Below are 20,393 nucleotides of genomic sequence, written 5' to 3'. Positions count from 1 at the left end.
GTTTTTTTTTTTTTTTTTGGTTGTTATTTTAATATTTAGGTCTTTGATCCAATTTTAGTTTACTACATGGTGAAGAAATGGGTCTAGTTTAATCTCTGGCAAGTAGAAACCAAGTTTTGCCAGGACCATTTATTAAAGAGGGTATTTTTCTTCAAGTTGTAGGTGTTTGGCTCCTTTGTCTGTTCCATTTATCCTCAGGTGTTTTTTTTTTTTTTTGGCCAATACCATGCTGTTTTTATCACATTAGCTTTGTAGTATCATTTCAAGTCAGGGATTATGATTTCCCTTGCCTTGTCTTTGCTGCCCAGAATTCTCATTGCTATTCTATTCTTCTGGTTCCAAATAAATTTTAGGATTGTTTTTTCTAATTCTGTGGGATATGCTATTGGAATTTTGATTGGGACTGCATTAAAGAATTAGAATTTTGGAAGTATGGCTATTTTTGCTATATTGTTTTTTCTTTTCTTTTTCTTTTTTTGTTTTCTTAGACAGGGTCTCACTATGTAGTTGAGACTGACCTGGAACTCACTGTGTAGCCTAGGCTGGTCCTGAACTCAATAGTGATCCTCCTGCCTCAGCCTCCAGAGTGCTGGATTACAAATGTGTGCCACCACACCCATCTATATTGGTTTTTCCTACTCAAGAACAAGGGATATCTTTCCATTTTCTGATATCCTCTTTGATCTCCTCTTTCAGAGTACTGTAGTTTTCAATGTAGAGGTCTTTTACTTCCTTTATTAAATTGATTCCTAGGTGTTTTGTTTTTTGGATGCTATTGTGAAAGGTGTTGCTTCCCTAATTTCTCTCTCAGTGAATTATTCATGTACAGGAAGGCTGTTGATTTTTGAATACTAACTTTGTATCTAGCTACGCTATTCAATTCGGTTATTAAGTCTACAAGTCTTTTGGTGGAGTTTTTGGGGGTCTTCTATGTAGAGTATGTCACCCACAAATAATTCAACTTCTTCCTTTCTTATCCTTATTCCTTTTCTCTCTTGTTGAATTGCTATGGCTAATGTTTCCAGAACTATATTGAATAGGAGTGGTAACAGTGGACATCCTTGTCTTGTTCCTGAGGTTTTTTTTTTTTTTTTTGTACCAGGGATCAAACTTGGGACCTTGTACTTGAAAGGCAGGAGGTGGAAACACTGAGCTAAATCTCCAGCCCCCTGTTCCTGATTTTAGCGTGAAAGCTTTCAGCTTTTCTCCATTTAATTTGATGTTGGTTGTTGGTTTGTCATAGATGGTTTTTATCAGACTGACATAAAGACCAATTTTCCTTTTTTTTGGGTACCGGAGATCGATGTTCCAATTTTCTGTAGGTTGTGTTTCTTATGATGAATGGATGTTGGGCTTTGTCAAACACTTTTTCTGAATCTACTGAGATGATTACATGGGTTTTGTCCACGGCTGTTAATATGGTGTATTACATTTTTTGATTTACATATGTTGAACCATCCCTGTATCCCTAGGATGAATCCTACTTGGTCACGGTGCATAATCTTCTTGATGATTTGCTGCATTCTGTTTGTCAGCATCTTACTGAGGATTTCTGCATCTATGTTCATTTTTTTGTAGTTCTCTTTTTTTGGTTGGATCCTTTTCTGGTTTTGGTATTGGGATAAAGCTTGCTTCCAGGAATGAATGTGGGAGTACTGCTCCCTTTCAATTTCATTAAAGAGTTCAAGAAGTAGTGGTGATAGGTCATCTCTAAATTTCTTGTAGAATTAAGCAGTGAATTCATCAGGGTCTGGGCTTTTCTTTCTTTCTTTTGTTTGGTACTGGGGATCGAACTTGGGTCTTTGCACTTGTGAGGAAGGTGGCAGAACCACTGTCCTAAATTCCTGGCCCTGGGCTTTTCTTTGTTGGTAGGTTATTTATTTATTTTGAGACAGGGTCTCACTATGTAGTTGAGACTGACCTGGAACTCACAGTTATCCTCCTGCCTCAGCCTCCCAAGAGTGCTGGGATTACAGGTGTGCACCACCATGCCCGGCTGTTGATAGGTTATTGATTACATCTTCAATCTCATTGGCTGATACTAGTTTATTTAGAATTTTTAAATCTTCTTTGTTTTGCTTTTTGAGACAGGGTCTCCCTGTGTTGTAGTCCAGGATGGCCTTGAACTCACTATGTAGCCCAGGCTGGTCTCAAACTTGCAAGATTCTCCTGCCTCAGCCTCCCAAGTGCTGTGATTACAGGTGTGTATCACCAAACCTGGCCAAATCTTTATATCTTTTTGACTCAGCTTTGGTAATTCACATGTATCTAGGAATCTGTCCATTTCTTCTGTGCTTTCTGTCTTATTAGAAAACAAGTTCTAGTAGGAATTGATGATGATTGGATTTCTACAGAATCTGTTGTGATTTCACCCATTTCATTCTTTTTTTTTTTGGGTATCAGGTCCTTGTGCTTGCGAGGTAGGCAGCAGAACCACTGAACTAAATCCCTGGCCCCAGCCATTTCATTCTTAATTGCATGGATTTGAGTCTTTCCTTTCCTTTTTTTGATTGGGTTGGGTAAGGGTTTGTCAATCTTACTTAATCTTTCCAAGAAAACCAACTCATCAATTCATTGATTCTTTGTATTGTTTTCTTAGTCTCCACTGCAGCAATTTTTGCTCTTAATAATTTCCTTCATCATATGAGCTTTGGGCTTGACTTGCTCTTCTTTTTCTAGAAGCCTGAGGTTCAACATATTTGAGCTTGCTCTACTTTCCTGATATGGATATTCACCATTATAAATTTCTCTTATAGGACACACTCATTGTGCCCCATGAGTTCTGTTATGCTGTGTTGGCATTATTAATTGTAGAAACTGTCTCATTTACTGTTTAATTTCATCTGTGACCCATTGGTTGTTTAGGAGGGTATTATTTAATTTCCATGTGTTTTATGAAGGTCTTGTGCTTTCTTTTGCCACTGACTTCCAACTTCATTGCACTGTGGTCTGAGAGTATGCATGGGATAATTTCAAATCTTCTGCATTTACTTAAACATGTTCTATGAGCTGGTATGTGGTCTATTTTAGAGAACATCCCATGCACAGCTGAGAATATGTATTCTCATGTTGTGGGGTGGAACACTCTGAAGACATCTACTAAATTCATTTGCTCAGAAATTTAATTCAATTCTAGTATTTCATTGTTGATTTTTTTTGTCTAGTTGATCTGTTTGTGACAGTGGGGTATTGAGGTCCCCCTTTACTATTGTATTAGTGCTTATTTGATTTTTCATGTCTGTTAATATTTATTAAAGTTGGATGCACTGGTATTTAGTGAATATATATTTATAATTGTTATCTCTTCCTCTTAGATTGTTCTCTTTACAAGGATATAGTGACCTTCTTTCTCTTAATCAGTTTTGGCTTGAAATCCACTTTGCTGCAAAAAGAATAGCTACTCTTGCTTTTTTCCAGATTCCCAACACATGGAGTATTGTTTTCCATTCTTTGATTTTCAGTGTATGAATTTTTTTTTGAATTAAATGTGTTTCTTATATGCACCTTATTGCTGGATCTTGCTTCTTGATCCATTTTGCCAGTCTGTTTCTTCTGATTGGTGAATTTAGACCATTAACATTGATGGTTATAGCTGATATGTATGCATTAACTTACCCTATCATGTTTTCTGTTTGTTGGCTCCCTTTTTTTTCTCCTCTGTTTAATTCTTTGCCTTGCCTATTGGGGTTAATGGAGTTGTAATCCTTGTTATGTCTGTCTAGAATATACTTCAGAACACTTTGGAGTGCTGGTTTGGTATTTATAAATTTCCTCAGGTGTTCTTTGTCATAGAAATATCTTATTTTGACATCAATTTTGAAAGATAATTTTGCAGGGTACATCAGTATGGATTGGAGGTTGTTTTATTTTAGGGCTTGAAATACTTCATTCCAAGCTCTCCTTGATTTCAGGGTTTGTGTTGAGAAGTCTGCTATGATTCTGATGGGCTTTCCTTTGTATGTGATTTGTTTCTTTTTTCTAGCAGCTTTTAATATTCTGTTCTTTGATTTCAGAAATCTTGAGTATTACATACCTTGGTATAGTTTTTTTTGACATGACTAATTGCAGTACTATATGCCTCAATTATCTGTATGTCCTGTTTGGGAAGTTTTCTGCCATTACTTCTGTGAACAGATGTTTTACATCATTTGGGCTATCTTCTGTTTTTTTTCACTGACTCCAGTCAATCTTATGTTATTCTTCTTTGCATCATGTTGTTTTTTTTTTTTTTTTTTTTTTTTTGGTACTGGGGATTGAAATCAGGTCCCTGTGCTTGAGAGGTAAGTGCTGGAACCACTGAGCTAAACCCCCAGCCCCAGTCCCTGGCTATTTTTAAGAAATCCATTTTTCATGATCATTAACTTCAATTTTGTCTTCTATATCTGATATTCTGTTCTCACACTGGCTCATTCTTCTGCATATACTTTCAATGAAATTTTTAATTTTCTGAATATCTGTCTGAATCTGTTTCATGTTTCCTGTGCTGGGTGTTTATGGTTTCCATCATTTTCCTAAGCTCCTCTATTTTATTTATTTTTTCATCTGTCTCTGCTCTAGAATTACTAAACATGTCTTTCATCCTGGTCACTGTCTCTGAGTAATCTGAGAAATTATATTTCATTTTTTTCTTTTCTTTCTTTTGTACTAGGGATCAAATTCAGGACCTTGTGCTTGTGAGGCAGGCAGCAGAACCACTGAGCTAAATCCCTGGCCCAGAAGTTATATTTGTTTTGATTTTTTTCTACAGCCTTGTTCATCTGCTTTGTTACTTCCACTGTTACCACTTCAGAGAGTCTGGGTGGGTGGCTTTGGAATTGTTCCACCTCACTGCTCCCAGGTTTGCCTTGGGTGAAATGAAGTCTGGGATTATATCTTATTTAACTGTCTTCTCATTTTATTTATTTATTTTTGTTGTTGTTGTTTAATTCCTGGGTTGGGGCTTGCAAATTGCTAATGGCGAGTAGCTTTATTTCTAGCACTTGAACCCTTAGGAAATGTTAATTCTTAGAGGTGTCTTTCAGGTGGTAGCTGGCTTTGGGTTTTGAGTCTGTTGCAAGATCCTACCTCTTTAATTTACTGAGGATGAGAAATTGCTACAGAATTGGCCCAGGTCCTGGTTATTTGGCTCTGTCCTATAGTATTTCTTTTTTGGTACTGGGGATCAAACTCAGGACACCTTGTGCTTTTGAGGCAGATATTGTGCCAGTGAGCTAAAGCCCTGACCCATGTATAGTATTTTTTAAAACGTGTAGGCAATCTCAGGTATACCAGGAAGAACAAGTGATTAGCACAATTATGTCATTTTTGGCTAAAGTAGTACAAACAGCATTAATGACTTCAGCAAACATAGCCTAGAAAATGACAAACTGTGGTAACTATTAATTTGCCACCTTTAACTGTACAAACTAGATTTGTGATTAGATACAATCTAAAATGAATCAGAAGATCACATGCAGTAAATAAGCCCTCAATACAGTAATTTTTACCCTGAGGGGAGAAAATTTAAAAGGGCTGGGGGGGCAAGCATAGTGGTGCACACCTATAATCCCAGAACTTGGGAGGCTGAGGCAGGAGGATTTCTGTGAGTTCGAGACCAGCCTGGGCTACATGGTGAATTCCAGGCCAGTCTCAACTACTTAGTGAGACCCTGTCTCAAAAACCAAAATAAATAAATAAATAAAAGGGGGTCAGGGGAAAAAAGAAACAGAAGAAGAGGAAGAGATGAAACGCAAGGCTGGAGGACAAAGGAAGATTATGCAAACTTTGGGAACTGGTGAAGAGTACAGGAGGGAAAGAAAGAAGAAGTAAAAACAAGACTAGAACAACAACTGAAAACTAGAAAGTATATTCATACTCATAAAAACAAACACACAAAAAACCCAGAAGAGAGGGAAAAAAGAAAATTTAAAAAGGGGCCAGGGGTTTAGCTCAATGGCTCCACTGCCTGCCTCACATGCATGAGGTCCTGAGTTTGATCCCCGGTACCAAAAAAATAAAAAAGGGCAGAAAATATGTCCCCTTTAAGGCGTGTTTCTGCTGTCACTTGTAGAAAGAGAGAAAGAGGGGAGAGAGTCCAGACTAGAGTTAATTACAGCAAGCCAGCCTTAGCTTTACAGCAGGGCAGTGGATAATTCTAGCAAGCCTACATCTGTAGTTCCCCTGAAGTTCATGCTGGTTTCTGGCTGTGAATTTGGAACTGGGTTTGTTAAGCAAGCAAACAGTCTGTGTGCCTCCTGCTGGCCTGAATTCTGCTCCCTGTTCGCTTGAACTTGGTTCCCTGACCTCTTGCCAACTTCAACTCAGCAGCCTCATCAACAATGAGAGCCACTAGATGGAGTCGGCCTGCAGCTGTTCTGAGTTCTGAGCTCAGCTGGCCCCTCTCCAGCCAATCACTCTTTCTCCTGGGGGATGTCTGAACCCTGGAATAATTCAACAGCCACTGCAGTCTGCTGTATCCACAGCTTCGTCCCACTGGTGTTGTTTTTCTGTGGAGGCCTCTGGGATTGCCAGTAATCACCGTGCATGTGTAGGTTCAAACCACCTTTCCCACGCAGTAAATCTGGGCTCAGGGAGAAAGTGACACCTGCCAACTTCTCTGTTCAGATCTCTCTCTTTGCTCTCCCCTGGGGCTTTACTCCTTACTTCAGATCTTTCCTGGGTCGCAGGGTCCCACTTACTCCTTCTTTTCCTCATGTTGCTATATTTCAGTGTCTAGACACCTAATTTCAGAGATGCTCTTTCTCTGCTGCTCATCACCCCATCTTCCCAGAAATCTGCCCGATTTTTTCTTTCTTTTTTGGTACTGGGGATGGAACTTGGGCCCTTGTGCTTGTGAGGTAGGCCCTGGAACCACTGAGCTAAATCCCCAGCCCATCACTCAATTTTTCTTAAATAATGCATCACCTTAGTCTGCCATTCCCACCAAAATATAGTAACTAGTGATTACCTTTTAACTGAGCAAAATCTGAATGAAAGTACCAAGTATACATCCACAATTTACTCATAATAGAGCATATTAAAAGAATAAATTATACCACAAAGACAGACACTCATGGACACTTACTTTGAATAAATGGATTTTCAGCATATTCTAAAGCAGCACACATCCCCTTCTTGAGAAACCACTTTCTAGATGCATCTGAAAGAGCAGCAGCTTTTTTTTCTGATCTCAAATGAGACTCTTTTTCTTCAGCTTCCTTCCACTACATACAAGTAAATGGGAAAAAAAAGATAATATAAAAACAGTGGCAACCCCACCTCCAACAGCAGAACAAGCCCTTCTTCCTCTGCTCCCCTTTCTTCTCTGGTCTCAAGATGTGCACAACCTGGTATATGGGGACTGGGCTGCGAGTGATGGCCCACAACTATGGCAGAACTTGAGAGCAGAGGAGTTTGATGTACCACGTAGTAACTCAGTGAAAACAGCTAGGTCCCAACTGTTGTTGAGATAATTCATTTCCATAAGTTTCAAATTTTATGAGACTACACTAGTTTTGTGTTAATGGCAATGAGTTATTTAATTTGAATGCTATGTCTTAGTAATAAGGTCAACAAAATCAGAGAATTAATTCTTTCCCAAGCCTTGATCACACCTTGACCACAGGGAAGTCATTTCTTCTAGTCTCTGTTTTCTTCCTAATAAATTGAGAAGATCATCTTCAAATTATCTCAGAGAATAAAATAAGTTTTAAAATATTTGATTCCATTCCAAAGGCTTGACAAGTTCTAGAAAAGCTACCTCTTTTAGATGGAAGCATACATATGATTTTCATAAAATGAATATCAATGCATCAAGTAAATCTTGAGTTTAAAGAATCACAAAATATAAGAAGTAGGACCACAGAGATCCATCTCTTTCACATTACCGATGAGGGTACTGAGTCTGAGCAAGTTCCCAAAGCCACACAACAATCAGGTTAGCTTTAGAACTCAGAACCTTAGACCCAAAGGATTTATGAGGATGTAAAAAGCCCTTCCAAAGATTCTCAGTCTGCTTACTGCTGTGTATTTTACCCCAAGTACAGCAGCACTACATTTTACACAGTCTATCCCTAGAGTCAGCCATCCTTACCTGCAAGAGGGGCTTCCACTACAAATTTTCCTGAGATTAACAGCCTCTATGTTTTACCCTCTCTCCAACTCCTTCCTGTCCTATAACAGGGCTCCATACCCCTAGGACAGATAGGTGGAAAACGAATCTGAGGTAGTGACTTCACAGAAATATACTATGAGAAGCAGCTAGCTTGCAGAGCAGGCATTGAGACAGCAATGGAAAGAGAAAGAGGAAGGAACTAAAGCCATTTATCTACATCTCAATTTGCCCAGCTCTACAGTGTCCTAAGGAAAGTACCCTTATCTATGACATCTTCAGAGCCTAGTCACAGAGTTGTTGGGAAGATCAGCCAAAAGATATATATGTGTGACATATACTTTTAGTTGCTTTTCAAAATCCATTTTTATTCTGCTTTAGGAATAGAATATTAATTTTATCTGGGTCATAATAATTCTTGCTAAAAATTACATTTCTCAGTATCCTTTACAGCCAAATGCACCTAGGAATAAAATATGGGACCCTGGGAAGGAGTTAAATATGAGTTGACTCAGATGGGAGGCAGAACATTTTTGTATTCATGCTCTATCTTATCTGGCTGTCTGAAATATCTTCCTGCTGGCTGGAACACAAGTAGGCATCTTGAATGGTTAAGTAAGGTATTGTTGAGAATGAAAGCTAGGCCAGGTGTGGTAATGCATGCTTATAATCTCAGCACTTGGGAGACCATATCTCAAAAAAACAAAAAAAAAAAAAGAGAAAGAAAAGAAAGCCATACATCAGGAAACAGTACAGAAAAGTTGAAGGAGCCTGATGACTTTGAGGCCACGATATTAGCCCTGAACTGCGTATTTTTAGATTGTTTTTTCCTATAAAAAAGAAAAACAGGCTAGGGATTTAGCTCAGTGGTTCTGCCATCTGCCTCACAAGTGTAAGGACCTGAGTTCACTCCCAGGTATCAAAAACAAACAAAAAAACAAATCTTTTTCTCTAGTTTAGTCATTTTTGTTTTGGCTTTTGTTTGCAGCTTCTAACAATTTCTGCCCATTCAAAAATTTGTTTTGTTTTTGAGGCAGGGCTTCACTGTGTAGTTCAGGGTGGGCTTGAACTCACTATGTAGCCCAGGCTGACCTCAAACTCCCAGAGATTCTCCTGTGGCAGCCTCCCAAGCACTGGGTGGTATGCACCACCATGCCCAGCCAAAATTTTTTACATTGTAAGTGTAAAGAATTAGATAGGCTGGGGATTTGGCTCAGTGGTTCTGCCACCTGACTTGCAAGCAACGCAAGGACCCCAGAGTTTGATCCCTGATTAAAAAAAAAAAAAAATAGAGAAATTAAAGAAGTAATATCCAATCAGCTAGAATAAATCCAGGAGCTGACAAGTTAAGACATACTAATATAAATGAGAAAGATGCTTAATCAGTTTTTAGGTAGCATGAATATTAGGTTGAATGCTCTGAGAAACATCTACTAAAATTACTTTTTTTGTTGTTGTTTGGTATTGGGGATTGAATTTGAGACCTTGCACTTGCGAGGCAGGTGGCAGAACCAGAGGTAAATCCCTGGCCCTTAAAATTATTAAAAACAAAAACAAAAACAAAAAAAAACAAAAATGGTGCTTTTATCATCTGACTACATAGTATTTGTTTTGTTCTGTTTTGTTTGTTTTTTGAGACAGAGCCTTCACTATGTAGCTCAGGCTGGCCTTGAACTCACAGCGATCCTCCTGCCTCATCCTTTCCAGTGCTGGGATTACAGGCGTGCACCACCACGCCAGGCTTGACTACATGGTATTTGAAAATTTAAATGCTCACCATATAATAAAAAGTTTACATAATATTACTCTTGTCTTCTTAGCTTCCTCCTCCATCATTGCCTTTAATACCTCTGTTTCTTTCCATCTGTTTTTTTGAAGGAGTGTGGCTACTTCCTGGTAACCTGCACTTCGATGGAGATCATCACAGTGTTGTTTATGTAAAGTTTGAATTTTCCAGTCAGTATTTAGGCATGCTTGTTCAGCTTTTGCCAAATTGTCTTCAATTATCTAAGCAAAAGTTTAAATTTCAGAGATATGGCCAGACATGTAAAATTGTGGTACAGTATGTCCATTCAATGTACCAAGTGTCTAGGACAGGTACCTGTAACCCTGGCTGCATGTTGCAATCATCTAGGAGAGTTTCAAGCACACTGACTTTCAGGCCCCACCAGAAAGCAAGTAAGCCAATCTCTGGAGTGGCTGAGTATGATACTTTTAAAAGCTCTTGAAGTGATTCTAACATTCAGCCAGTATTTCCATGCTACTAAGTGAGTGAGATTCAACAACTTTTGTTTTCAACATTTTGAAATAGGGTCAGAAGGGGCCACTTTTAAAGAAATAGTGAGATATTTAGGAGGAACCAGGTAAAGGCTTGTTGGAGAATAGTGTTTCTTCCTTACACTATTTCTGGTTGTTAGAGTAAGGCCAGACTGGGACACATATGCTTTTAATATTTTGTTAAAGGGATAACAGGAAAAGTTCTTTTATCAGTGTCAGAAGTTCAATTGCAATTCATTTAAGGCAGCACTGCCAAAAAGGGTACTCTGTAAGTTCTGTGGAATATATATAGAAAATTTTCTTGAAGATTCATAATAAACAGTAGCCTTAACTTTGGCATAAATATCCAGATAGCATTTCCAATACTTGTTTGACTATCACCCACTTTACTGAATGACAGTTATTTGTATTCTACAGAATATAGTTCGGAAGTGTACCAGGCAGGCACCTGTCATTCTGTAACCATATCCATCGGGGACAATTTCTGAGATGGAACACAGAAGGACAGTACAGTAAATTTGTAAAGTGACTATTTCCTTTGCAGTTCTTAATGTCTTAAAGCATCTTAAAGGGTATAAAGGATCATGCATATGATTGTCAGTAAAATAAGCATCCAGTAAATAAAGCAATGTGAGATTCTAGGAACTGTGAGAAATGAAGCCAAGAAATTAATTATGCATATCAACTGCACAAAATTTTGTTTTCTTAAAAAAAGTCGGATGATAACTCTCCCTCTGTATAACTAACTATTATAGTTTACCTTCTGAGTCTTTCTGCTCTGAGTTTGGCCAGTTTCAATCAGCTTATGAAATATGTGATCTTCAAGATCTACTTTTCGTCTATAGGCATCTGCATCTTCTTGAATTTCTTTAGCAATAGTGTCTTGATTTTTAGTAAGATTCTGTTAAGAAAAATCATGGATCTATAGAGTAATGCTAAGTCACAAAATGGCTTTTCTTTTTTCAGAATATTAATATGCACACAAAAACATCTGTAACTATCTAATTTTCAAACATGGTGATATCAGTAAAAATGACAAAGATAAGGACTATTAGAAATTTTCTCCTCCATACAAGCATAAAACATTGGCAAAACTTATAGTATCAACTTCTTTACAATTCTGGAAATTTAACTGAATGCTTGTGACAGTCTGGAGAGTATTTATTCATTAGAATGGCCACCGAATCTCAGTATGAACAGGAAGCTCTATGCAATTTAAAACTTGCATTATACCAAGCTCCACTCCACTCCCAAGCTCTGTATTAACCTTGGAAACCAGCCGCTTGTCAGCAATGAAGAAGGTAACCTAAGGCTAGAGATCGTTTAAACCATCCCCAGAGAATTGTCATGACTTCTGGTCATGGGCATGACCTGTCTGGGGGCTTCCTGGACAATTCTCCCCAGACTTTCTTTATGTGACCTCACCCAGAATTCACCTAGTGGGAATAGCTCTTCTCTCAGGACATTTTTAGAAAACAACTAGAGGAAATTACTGAACATCTTGGCTGAATGAGTGGGTCATGGTCACAGCAAACAATAGGCTAATCAAATAGGCAAACAGGAAAAATGGAGACGTAACTGTCCACAGGAGGCTTTGAGAACTGTGACAGAAGGCAATGTGAATGTGCTAAGGCTGGACATGTTCCAGAGGCTCTGTGCTCACACCTAAGCACGTAAGTGGAGATCATCTAACCAGAATCACAAACTGCCTTACTGAGTGTTGAAGGCATCTCCCACATACACACACACAGGCCAACACCAGAGAGCCCCAGCTTTGTTTCAAATCTCTGTCCAATTATTGGCTGACACTAACCTAAATGAGCAGACTTCAGGTGCTACATAGGACAAGAACAGAGACATCACAGAATTAGTGCAGAAAGTCACCACGCAAGAGAAACAAGAAAGCCACTCTTTGTGTGTGTGCAATCCGATTTCTACACCTGCTATATTACATTATTTAAAAGGCCTAATTTTTAATTTAAAAATTATAACTATAAAAAACAAGAAAGCATGATACATATATAATGTGAATATATATTAACCATGCTATCTCCAAACAAAATACAAAAATAATTAATATATGGAAAAATGCTTAGTCACTAGACACTTAGTCAGTATGACTTGTGCTGGGGATTTAGCTCAGTGCCGCTGTGCCTGCCTTGCAAGCAAAAAGGTCCTGAGTTTGACCCCTAGTACCAGAAAACAAAACAGTATGATTTAGTCCTTATAGCTACAATAAAAAAGACACCAAAAACTGGTCCTGAGAATGTAGAGAAATCTGAATGCTCTGATTGTAGGTATAGCTCCAAAAGAACTGAAAACATGTCCAAATTAAAGTTGCATGTGAATGTTCACAGCAGCATCACTCATAGCAAAATTATGGTGACAACCCACATGTCCACCAGCTAACAAATACATAAAACGTGATCTATTCACATAAGCACTATTATTTAGCTTAAAAAGGAATATAGTACTAATTCATGCAACAACATGGATGGACCTTATAAATGCTAAGTGAAAAGCCAATCACAAAAGACTACCCACTGTATTACTCCCATTTGTGTGAGATGTTCAGAACAGGCAAGTCCATAGAGAAAGAAAAGTACCTAGTGGTTGCTGGGGGGTGGGGGAGCAGGAAGCAAATGCTAATAGGTGTAGTGGTTAGGGAATGAAAGCAAACAGCCTTCATGAAGATGTAAGAAAAATACACAGCAACAGCATCCTGGCATGGGATAACAGAAGTTGTATGCTTTGATTCCTGACCAACACCAACCCCATGGAGTGACCATTTGCTAATTCCAAGCTGGCTCCATGTTTTGCTTACCCTTGGCATGGGGCAACAGAGCTACTGAATAACCAACTGACCTAATTGTGGATGAGCAAAATTCCTAGGGAGAAAAAGTAAGCCAGAAGGGTCAGGAAGCCCCAGGAGAAACTACACACTTGGCCAGTAGCACTAGCTGCGAGAAAAGGTCACAGGTACTGTAAACTACAAATACCACATGGGACTTCATCGTGTAAGTGACTCCCTCACTACAGAGTAAGGCTGGATAAGAAGCCCAGTGCAGTGCTCTCCATATTACCACAGTTTAATCAGGCTCCATTTTGGGAAAGGGTTGTTCAAGATAGCCACAGAACAACTCCACTTCAGGGTTTCTAGTGTCACCCTCTAACGGTGACTGGGTGAGAGAGAGGTGTGGGAGACACCACAAAGAGGGTATGGGCTAGACACAGATCCCCCCTGAGAAGTTTAAACTCAGTCCCTGAAGGACATGGGCCCCACCCTCCATAGTGAGAAACCAGGCTCAATGTAGTTCACATAGGAGACTGGGTCTGAAAGTGTTGTCTGCTTGAAACCCTGCCCTTTGGCATGGACCCAGCAGGGACCAGAGTGCTGACTGCTGTTCCCATCCACCAATGTGAACAAAGACACACCTCAGTTTGAATTACTGCCACTGGCTACAGGGAATAGACGGAGGGGCTTCTGGAGCAGGGAGGGTACCTCACAAACCCATAGGTCATATAGCTTAACTGGAGAATTCCAATTTCCTTTTTTTTTTGGTACTGGGGATCGAACTTGGGTCCTTGCGATTGCAAGGCAGGCACTGGAACAACTGAGCTAAAAACCTGGCCCTTTACTGGAGAATTGCAGGGCTACAGATCCTGGAAAGAAACCACCCATTCAAAAATGTACAGGAATTTTTTTTTTTTAAATGAAACAAATTCTTTTCCTTCTCTCTCTCTTTCATTGGTCTCTGGGGGGGCGGGTCTGTGGTTTTCCTTTTTTCCCTCTTTTCTCCTTTTAACTTTTTCTGTCTTTTATTTTGCTGGTTTTTTCCTTTTTCTTATTTTTTTGGTTACTCTTATCTAATACTATTAATTTCTTTTTGCTTCTCAGTAGGACCCCCTACTCACTTTTCTCTCTTCCCCATCTTCTATTAATTTTTCAAATGTTACTTTTCTCATTCCTTGGTTCCCCAGCCCCACTATTATAACCATTAAGCTTTATTAAACTCTAGATAATTCATTCTACACTATTACTGTTTAATACTGTATTGTCAGTGGAGTTACAACTGTTCTATTTAGTAGATATAAACAGCTACTAAACTAGATATAGATACGGCCGGGGATTTAGCTCAGTGGTTTGGTGGCCTGCCTTGCAAGCACAAGGAGCCAAGTTCAATCCCCGGTACCAAAAACAAAACATAATTTAAACTAGATATAGATATATAGTAAACTGTGGGTCAATATTTGGTTTGTCTTAATGTTTAAACTATAATTATGATCTCCTTTCTCTGGTTAAGGACAGTACATTTTGGGTACTTAGGGTATGTCAATATCCAACAGCAGAAAACTTCAAAATTGAGAGAGGCATACAGAACCCCCAGATAGCCACGATCAGAAAAGAATCTCTCCACAACATATCACAGTCAAGATTCCAGAAGTCTAAGATAAGAAGAGACTTTTCTGTATTGGGAATTGAATTTAGGACTTTGTGCTTGCCAGGTAGATGTGGCACCACTGAGTTACACCCCCAGCCCAAGAAAAGAATCTTAAAATCTGTTAGAGAAAGGCAACAAGTCACTTATAAAGGCAAACCCATTAGAATTACAGCAGACTTTGCAATACAGATCTTAAAGGCCAGGAGAGCTTTAAGTGAAATATAGCAAGTCCTAAAAGAACACAACCCAGGCTGATATATCCTGAAAAACTATCTTTCAAAACTGATGGAGAAATGAAGTATTTCCATGATAAAGAACACTTAAAGAATTCATGATCACCAAGTTGGCACTCCAAAACCTTCTTAATGATATCCTAGTGGGCTGGGGATTTAGCTCAATGGTGCCACTGCCTGCCTCACAAGCGCAAGGTCCTGAGTTTGGTCCCCCAGTACCAAAAAAGAAAAAAAATCTTAGAGACAATGAAGTGAACACTGTCAAAAGGTCTAATAGAATGAATATAGCAAGTAGGGTGAGCAGTTAGAAAGGAAGGAAATCAGCAAGTTAATACATTTCATCATTATTTTTATATGTGCTGCCAAAGTGAGTACTTCATCACTAATTATTAATGTGAATGGCTTCAATTCCCCCAAAGACACAGACTGGCAGAATGGATCAAGAAATAAAATCCAATGGCATGCTATATACGAGAAACACATTTAACCCCAAAAGAAATTCATAGACTAAAAATTAAAGGCAGGAAAACAATATGCCATTCAACAGGAACCTGAATATAAGCAGGGGTATGGTAGCTATCTGTTTTTCAGATGAAGTGTACATTAAGCCAAAACTCATCAAAAGAGGCAGAGGGTCACTACATATTAGTTAAAGGAACAATTCAGCAGGAAGAAATAACAATTATAAATATACAGGCATCGAAGAGCAGCAGAGCAAACTTCATAAAACTAAATACTACTGGACATAAAAGATCAAATAAACACTAATACATATGGTGAGAGATCTCAATACCCTACTGTCATAAACAGATCAACTAGACAAATAAATCAACAAGGAAATATCAGAGTTGAACCAAACCTTTAGAAAAATAATTTAAGGGCCAGGGATTCAGCTCAATGATACTGCACCTGCCTTACAACTGCAAGGTCCTGAGTTTAATCCCAGTACTGAAAAAAAAAATTTTTTTTAAAAAGGACTTAATCTACAGTGTTCCACAACAGAACACACATTCTTCGCAACAGCATATGGAACTTTCTCCAAAACAGACCACATACTAGCCAATAAAGCATGCTTAAGTAAATACAAAAGAATGGAAATTAAACAATACACTTTTTTTTTTTTTAGTACCAGGGATCAAACTCAGGTCCTTGAGCTTGCGAGGCAGGTTGCGGAAGCACTGAGCTAAATCCCTAGCCCACAAAACACTCTTGAACAATCAATGGGTCACAGGAGTCATGAAGAAATAGGAAGGGGCTGGGGATTTAGCTCAGTGCTGCTGTGCCTGCCTCACAAGCACAAGGTCCTGAGTTCAATCCCCAGTGTGTGTGTGTGGGGCACAGCAGGGCAGGGTGGGCAGAGAAATAGGAAGAAATAAGACAGTTGCTAGATTTAAATAATAATAATGCTAGTACAACATATCAGAATTTATGGGACACCATGAAAGCAATCCCAAGAGGGAAGCTGATAGCAGTGAATGCTATAAACAGAATGAGCCCAATAAATAACCTAAGGATGCACTGCAAGGCCCCAGAAAAACAAGAACTATCCAAATCCAAAGTTAGTACAAGGAAGGAAATTATAAAGATCAGAGCAGAAATTAATGAATTTAAAACTATAAAAACAAAATTCAAAGAATCAATGAATTTCCGGGCATGGTAGTGAACACCTGTAATCCCAGCACTTGGGAAGCTGAGGCAGAAGGATCACCCAGAGCTTCAGGCCCTGTCTCAAAAAAAAGAAAAAAAAGAATAAATTGAAGAGTTGGTTCTTCAAAAGAATCAACACAGCCTATCTTACCAAGAAAAGGAAAAGACCCAAATCATGCAATCAGAAATTAAAAAGGTGAAACCACAACAGATACTGCCAAAATCTAGAAGACTATTAAAAATTACTTCACGAACCTGTACAACAATAAATTTGAAATTTAGAAGAAATGGCTAGATCCTAGATACATGAGCAACCAAATCGGAACCAAGACATAAAATCCTGAATAATTTACTAACAGGCAATGAAATGGAAGCAGCAATAAAAAAACCTACTTGGGTCAGTGATCTAGCTCAGTGGTGACGCCGCCTGCCTCGCAAGCACAAGGACCCGAGGTTCGATCCCTGTTACCAAAAAACTCCCCTACCAACTGAGAAGCTTAGGTGCCGATGGATTCACTGCTAAATTCTACAAGAACTTCAGGGAAGATCTAAGGTCATACTCAAACTTTTTAATGAAACTGAAAGGGAAAGGGTGCTCCCAAAGTCATTCCTGGAAGCTACCCTTAGTAGCTTGATTCCAAAACTGGAGAGGCATCCAACTAAAAGAAAACTACAGGCCAATCTCTAATGAGCACAGATGAGATGAACCAGATACTGTCAAAGAGAACACAGTATATCATTAAATAATCATATATCATTATACCAAATAGGCTTCATCCCAGGGACACCCAGAAGGTTTAATACATGCAAATTAGCATGTAATACATCACATAAAGAGAACCAAGGGCAAGAATCACACGATCATCTCAACATATACAGCAAAGGCTTTTGACAAAGTCCAACATCTATTCATGATTAAAAACTTGAAGTAGGGCCAGGGACTTAGCTAAGTGGCATTGCACCTGCCTTGCAAGTGCAAGGTCCTGAGCTCGATCCCCGGTACCAAAACAAACAAACCAACCTTGAAGTAAATAGGTGAGTGGGACCTTATCTCAATTAGATAAAAGTCATTTATGACCATCTACTGCTAACATCATTAAGTGGAGAAAAAACCCAAAAGCTTTCCTCTAAAATCAGAAGACAAGGGTCTCTTAGCAATCAAGCAAGAGAATAAAAGGGATATGTCTATGAAAGGCACAAGTCAAATGATCATTATTTGCCAACAACATGATCCTCTACATAGAAGACCCCAAAATTCCACCAAAAAGCTCCTAACTTCAGTAATGTTTCAGGACATAAAATCAACACATAAAAATCAATAGCTGTCCTGTAAACTAACAATGGACTCACTGAGAAAGAAATTAGAAAAATAATACCATTCACAATAGCATCAAGAAAACTTAAATATTTAGAAATTAATCTAAGCAAAAAAGTAAAAGACCTCTACAATGAAAAATACAGTACTCTGAAACACAGAAGAAAATATCAGAAAATGGAAAGCTATTCCTGTTCAGGACAAGCAGAACCAATATAGTGAAGGGCCATACTTCAAAAAAAGGATATGCAGATTTAATGCAATTCCAATCAAAATATGAACAGCATTCCTCATAAGTATGGGAAATGATCCTAAAATTCATATGGAACCAGAGGAGATCTAGAAGAGCAAAAACAATCTTGGGCAACAAGAACAAAGCAGGAGACATCACAATCCTGGATTTGAAGTTTTATTACAAAGCTACTGGAACAAAAACAGACTTGTGGATCAATTGAACAGAACAGAGGATGCAGAAACAACCCAAGCATACTCAGCTATCTGATCTTTGATAAAGGGGCCAAACATACATTGGAGGAAAGATAAGCTTTTTAATAAATGGTGCTGGGAAATTGGCTATTGACATACAGAAGATTGAATCTAGACCATGTACTAAACTAAGATCAATACAAATCAAAGAACAAAACATTAAAACGGATACAATCTGCTGGAAGATTAAAATAGGCAAAACTCTTGAAGACACAAGTGTAGGCAAGGAACTTCTGAATAGAACCCCAATGGCACAAAAATAATAGTCCCATGAACAATGAGATCATATCAAATTAAAAAGTTTCAGCATAGCAAACAACCAACAGAGTGAAGAGACAACTAGAGAATGGATAAAAAATTTTACCAGCTATTCATTCACTGGACAGATGAATTTGTAAAATATATAAAGAATTCAAAAAAAAAAAAATTAGACCTCCCAAAACAAAAAACCCAATAAAAAAATGGGCAACTGAAATGAAGAAACACTTCTCAGAAGTACAAATAGCCAATAAATACATGGAAAAAATGTACAAAAAAAAAAGGTATAACATTTCTGGCCACAAGAGAAATGCAAATTAAAACAATACTGAGATTCCGTCTCACCCCAGAAAGAATGTCTATCATCAAGAAATCAAATCATAAATGCTGGAGTGGCTGCAGGGGAAAAAAGAAACCCTTTTTACATTATTGGTGGGAATGAAAAGTAGTACAACCACTACAAAAATCACTATGGAGGAGCCAGGGATTTAGCTCAGTGGTTTTGTCACCTGCCTCGCAAGCACAAGGTCCTGAGTTTGATCCCTGGTACCAAAAAAAAAGAAAAAAAAAAATCAGTATGGAAATGCCTGAAAAAACTAAAAGTAGGAACCCCCCCAAAAAAAAAACTTAAAGTAGAAATTCCACTTGACCTAGATATTTCCCTTTCAAGTATCTTCCCAAAAGATTTAAAGCATCATATTATAGTGATACATGCATATCCATGTTTGCAACAGCATAAATCCTAATAGCTAATTCTTGGAATTAGCCTATACATTCACCAACAGTTGAATGCATAAAGAAAACCTGGTATTTATACAAAAGAGTTCTACTCTGCTATAAACAAGGATAAACTTGAGTCATCTGGAGGGAAATGGGTGCATCTGGAGGCCTTAATGTTAAGGGAAATAATTAAGACATATAAGCTTAAACACTGCATGTTTTCTGTTGTGAGAAATCCAAAATACAGATGAAGAGTGAAATAAAGACAGATAATAGGGATTAGCGAGACAGATCTTTTTCAGAGAGGTGGGAAATCAAGAGATGGAATGGGCGGAAGGGCTGAAAAAAAGAATTGAGATGTTTTACATACATGTATGAACTCCCCACAAGGAATGTAATAATTACCCTGTACTACAAAGACAAACGCACTAATAAAAAATAAAAACTTTAAAAAAGCAAAATATAAATTTTATATAGCAAATAATCTCATTTATCACTACTATTAGCAGTTGTTATTTATTTATTTTTTGGCACCAGAGATCAAACTCGGGTCCTTGCATTTACAAGGCAGGTGACGGAACCACTGAGCTAAATCCCCTGTCCTTGCAGTTGTTATTTCTTGAGAGATTTTTTTCTACTTATCTACAGGCAGCTTAATTACCTTTATAATTAGCTAAAATTTAAAATATTTGTCAATTATATACCTGAAAAATATGTGTGGAAATGTTTACAGCCAAAAATTATAAACAGCATACAAATCTAACAACAGAAGAAGTTACTAAATAAGTTATAACTCATCAACAGCTACTTCAAATGACAACTACGTAGCTATACAGCCATTTGGGAAAAGAATTTTAGTGAAAACGAAAAGTAGAACATGAAATATAGCAACTCCATAAAGAAACAAATATTTCTATACATGTAGA

At 38.1% G+C, this 20,393-nt stretch overlaps 1 protein-coding gene across 7 annotated transcripts in view; it reads right to left on the bottom strand.

The window, feature by feature from the left end:
• Tbc1d31 (TBC1 domain family member 31) overlaps positions 1-20,393 on the bottom strand; it is an 86,187-nt gene that overhangs the window by 6,994 nt on the left and 58,800 nt on the right. For 3 of the 7 annotated variants that reach the window (XM_010605579.2, XM_010605581.2, XM_010605584.2), the window contains 2 exons: positions 11,127-11,267; positions 7,064-7,202 (listed from right to left, as the gene is read on the bottom strand). In XM_010605579.2, the coding sequence (XP_010603881.1) occupies positions 7,064-7,202; positions 11,127-11,267 (280 nt within the window). Of the gene's footprint in view, positions 1-7,063; positions 7,203-9,866; positions 10,097-11,126; positions 11,268-20,393 lie in introns of those variants that run through there. The other 4 variants (XM_010605587.2, XM_033760845.1, XM_010605582.1 and 1 more) reach the window with 3 other exon arrangements.

The sequence above is a fragment of the Fukomys damarensis genome, unplaced genomic scaffold, assembly GCF_012274545.1.
Source record: "Fukomys damarensis isolate Sample0158 unplaced genomic scaffold, DMR_v1.0_HiC HiC_scaffold_5, whole genome shotgun sequence".
Lineage (NCBI taxonomy): Eukaryota > Metazoa > Chordata > Mammalia > Rodentia > Bathyergidae > Fukomys > Fukomys damarensis.
Note: the sequence above shows the minus strand (reverse complement) of the source record. Positions and strands in the feature narration are given on the sequence as shown.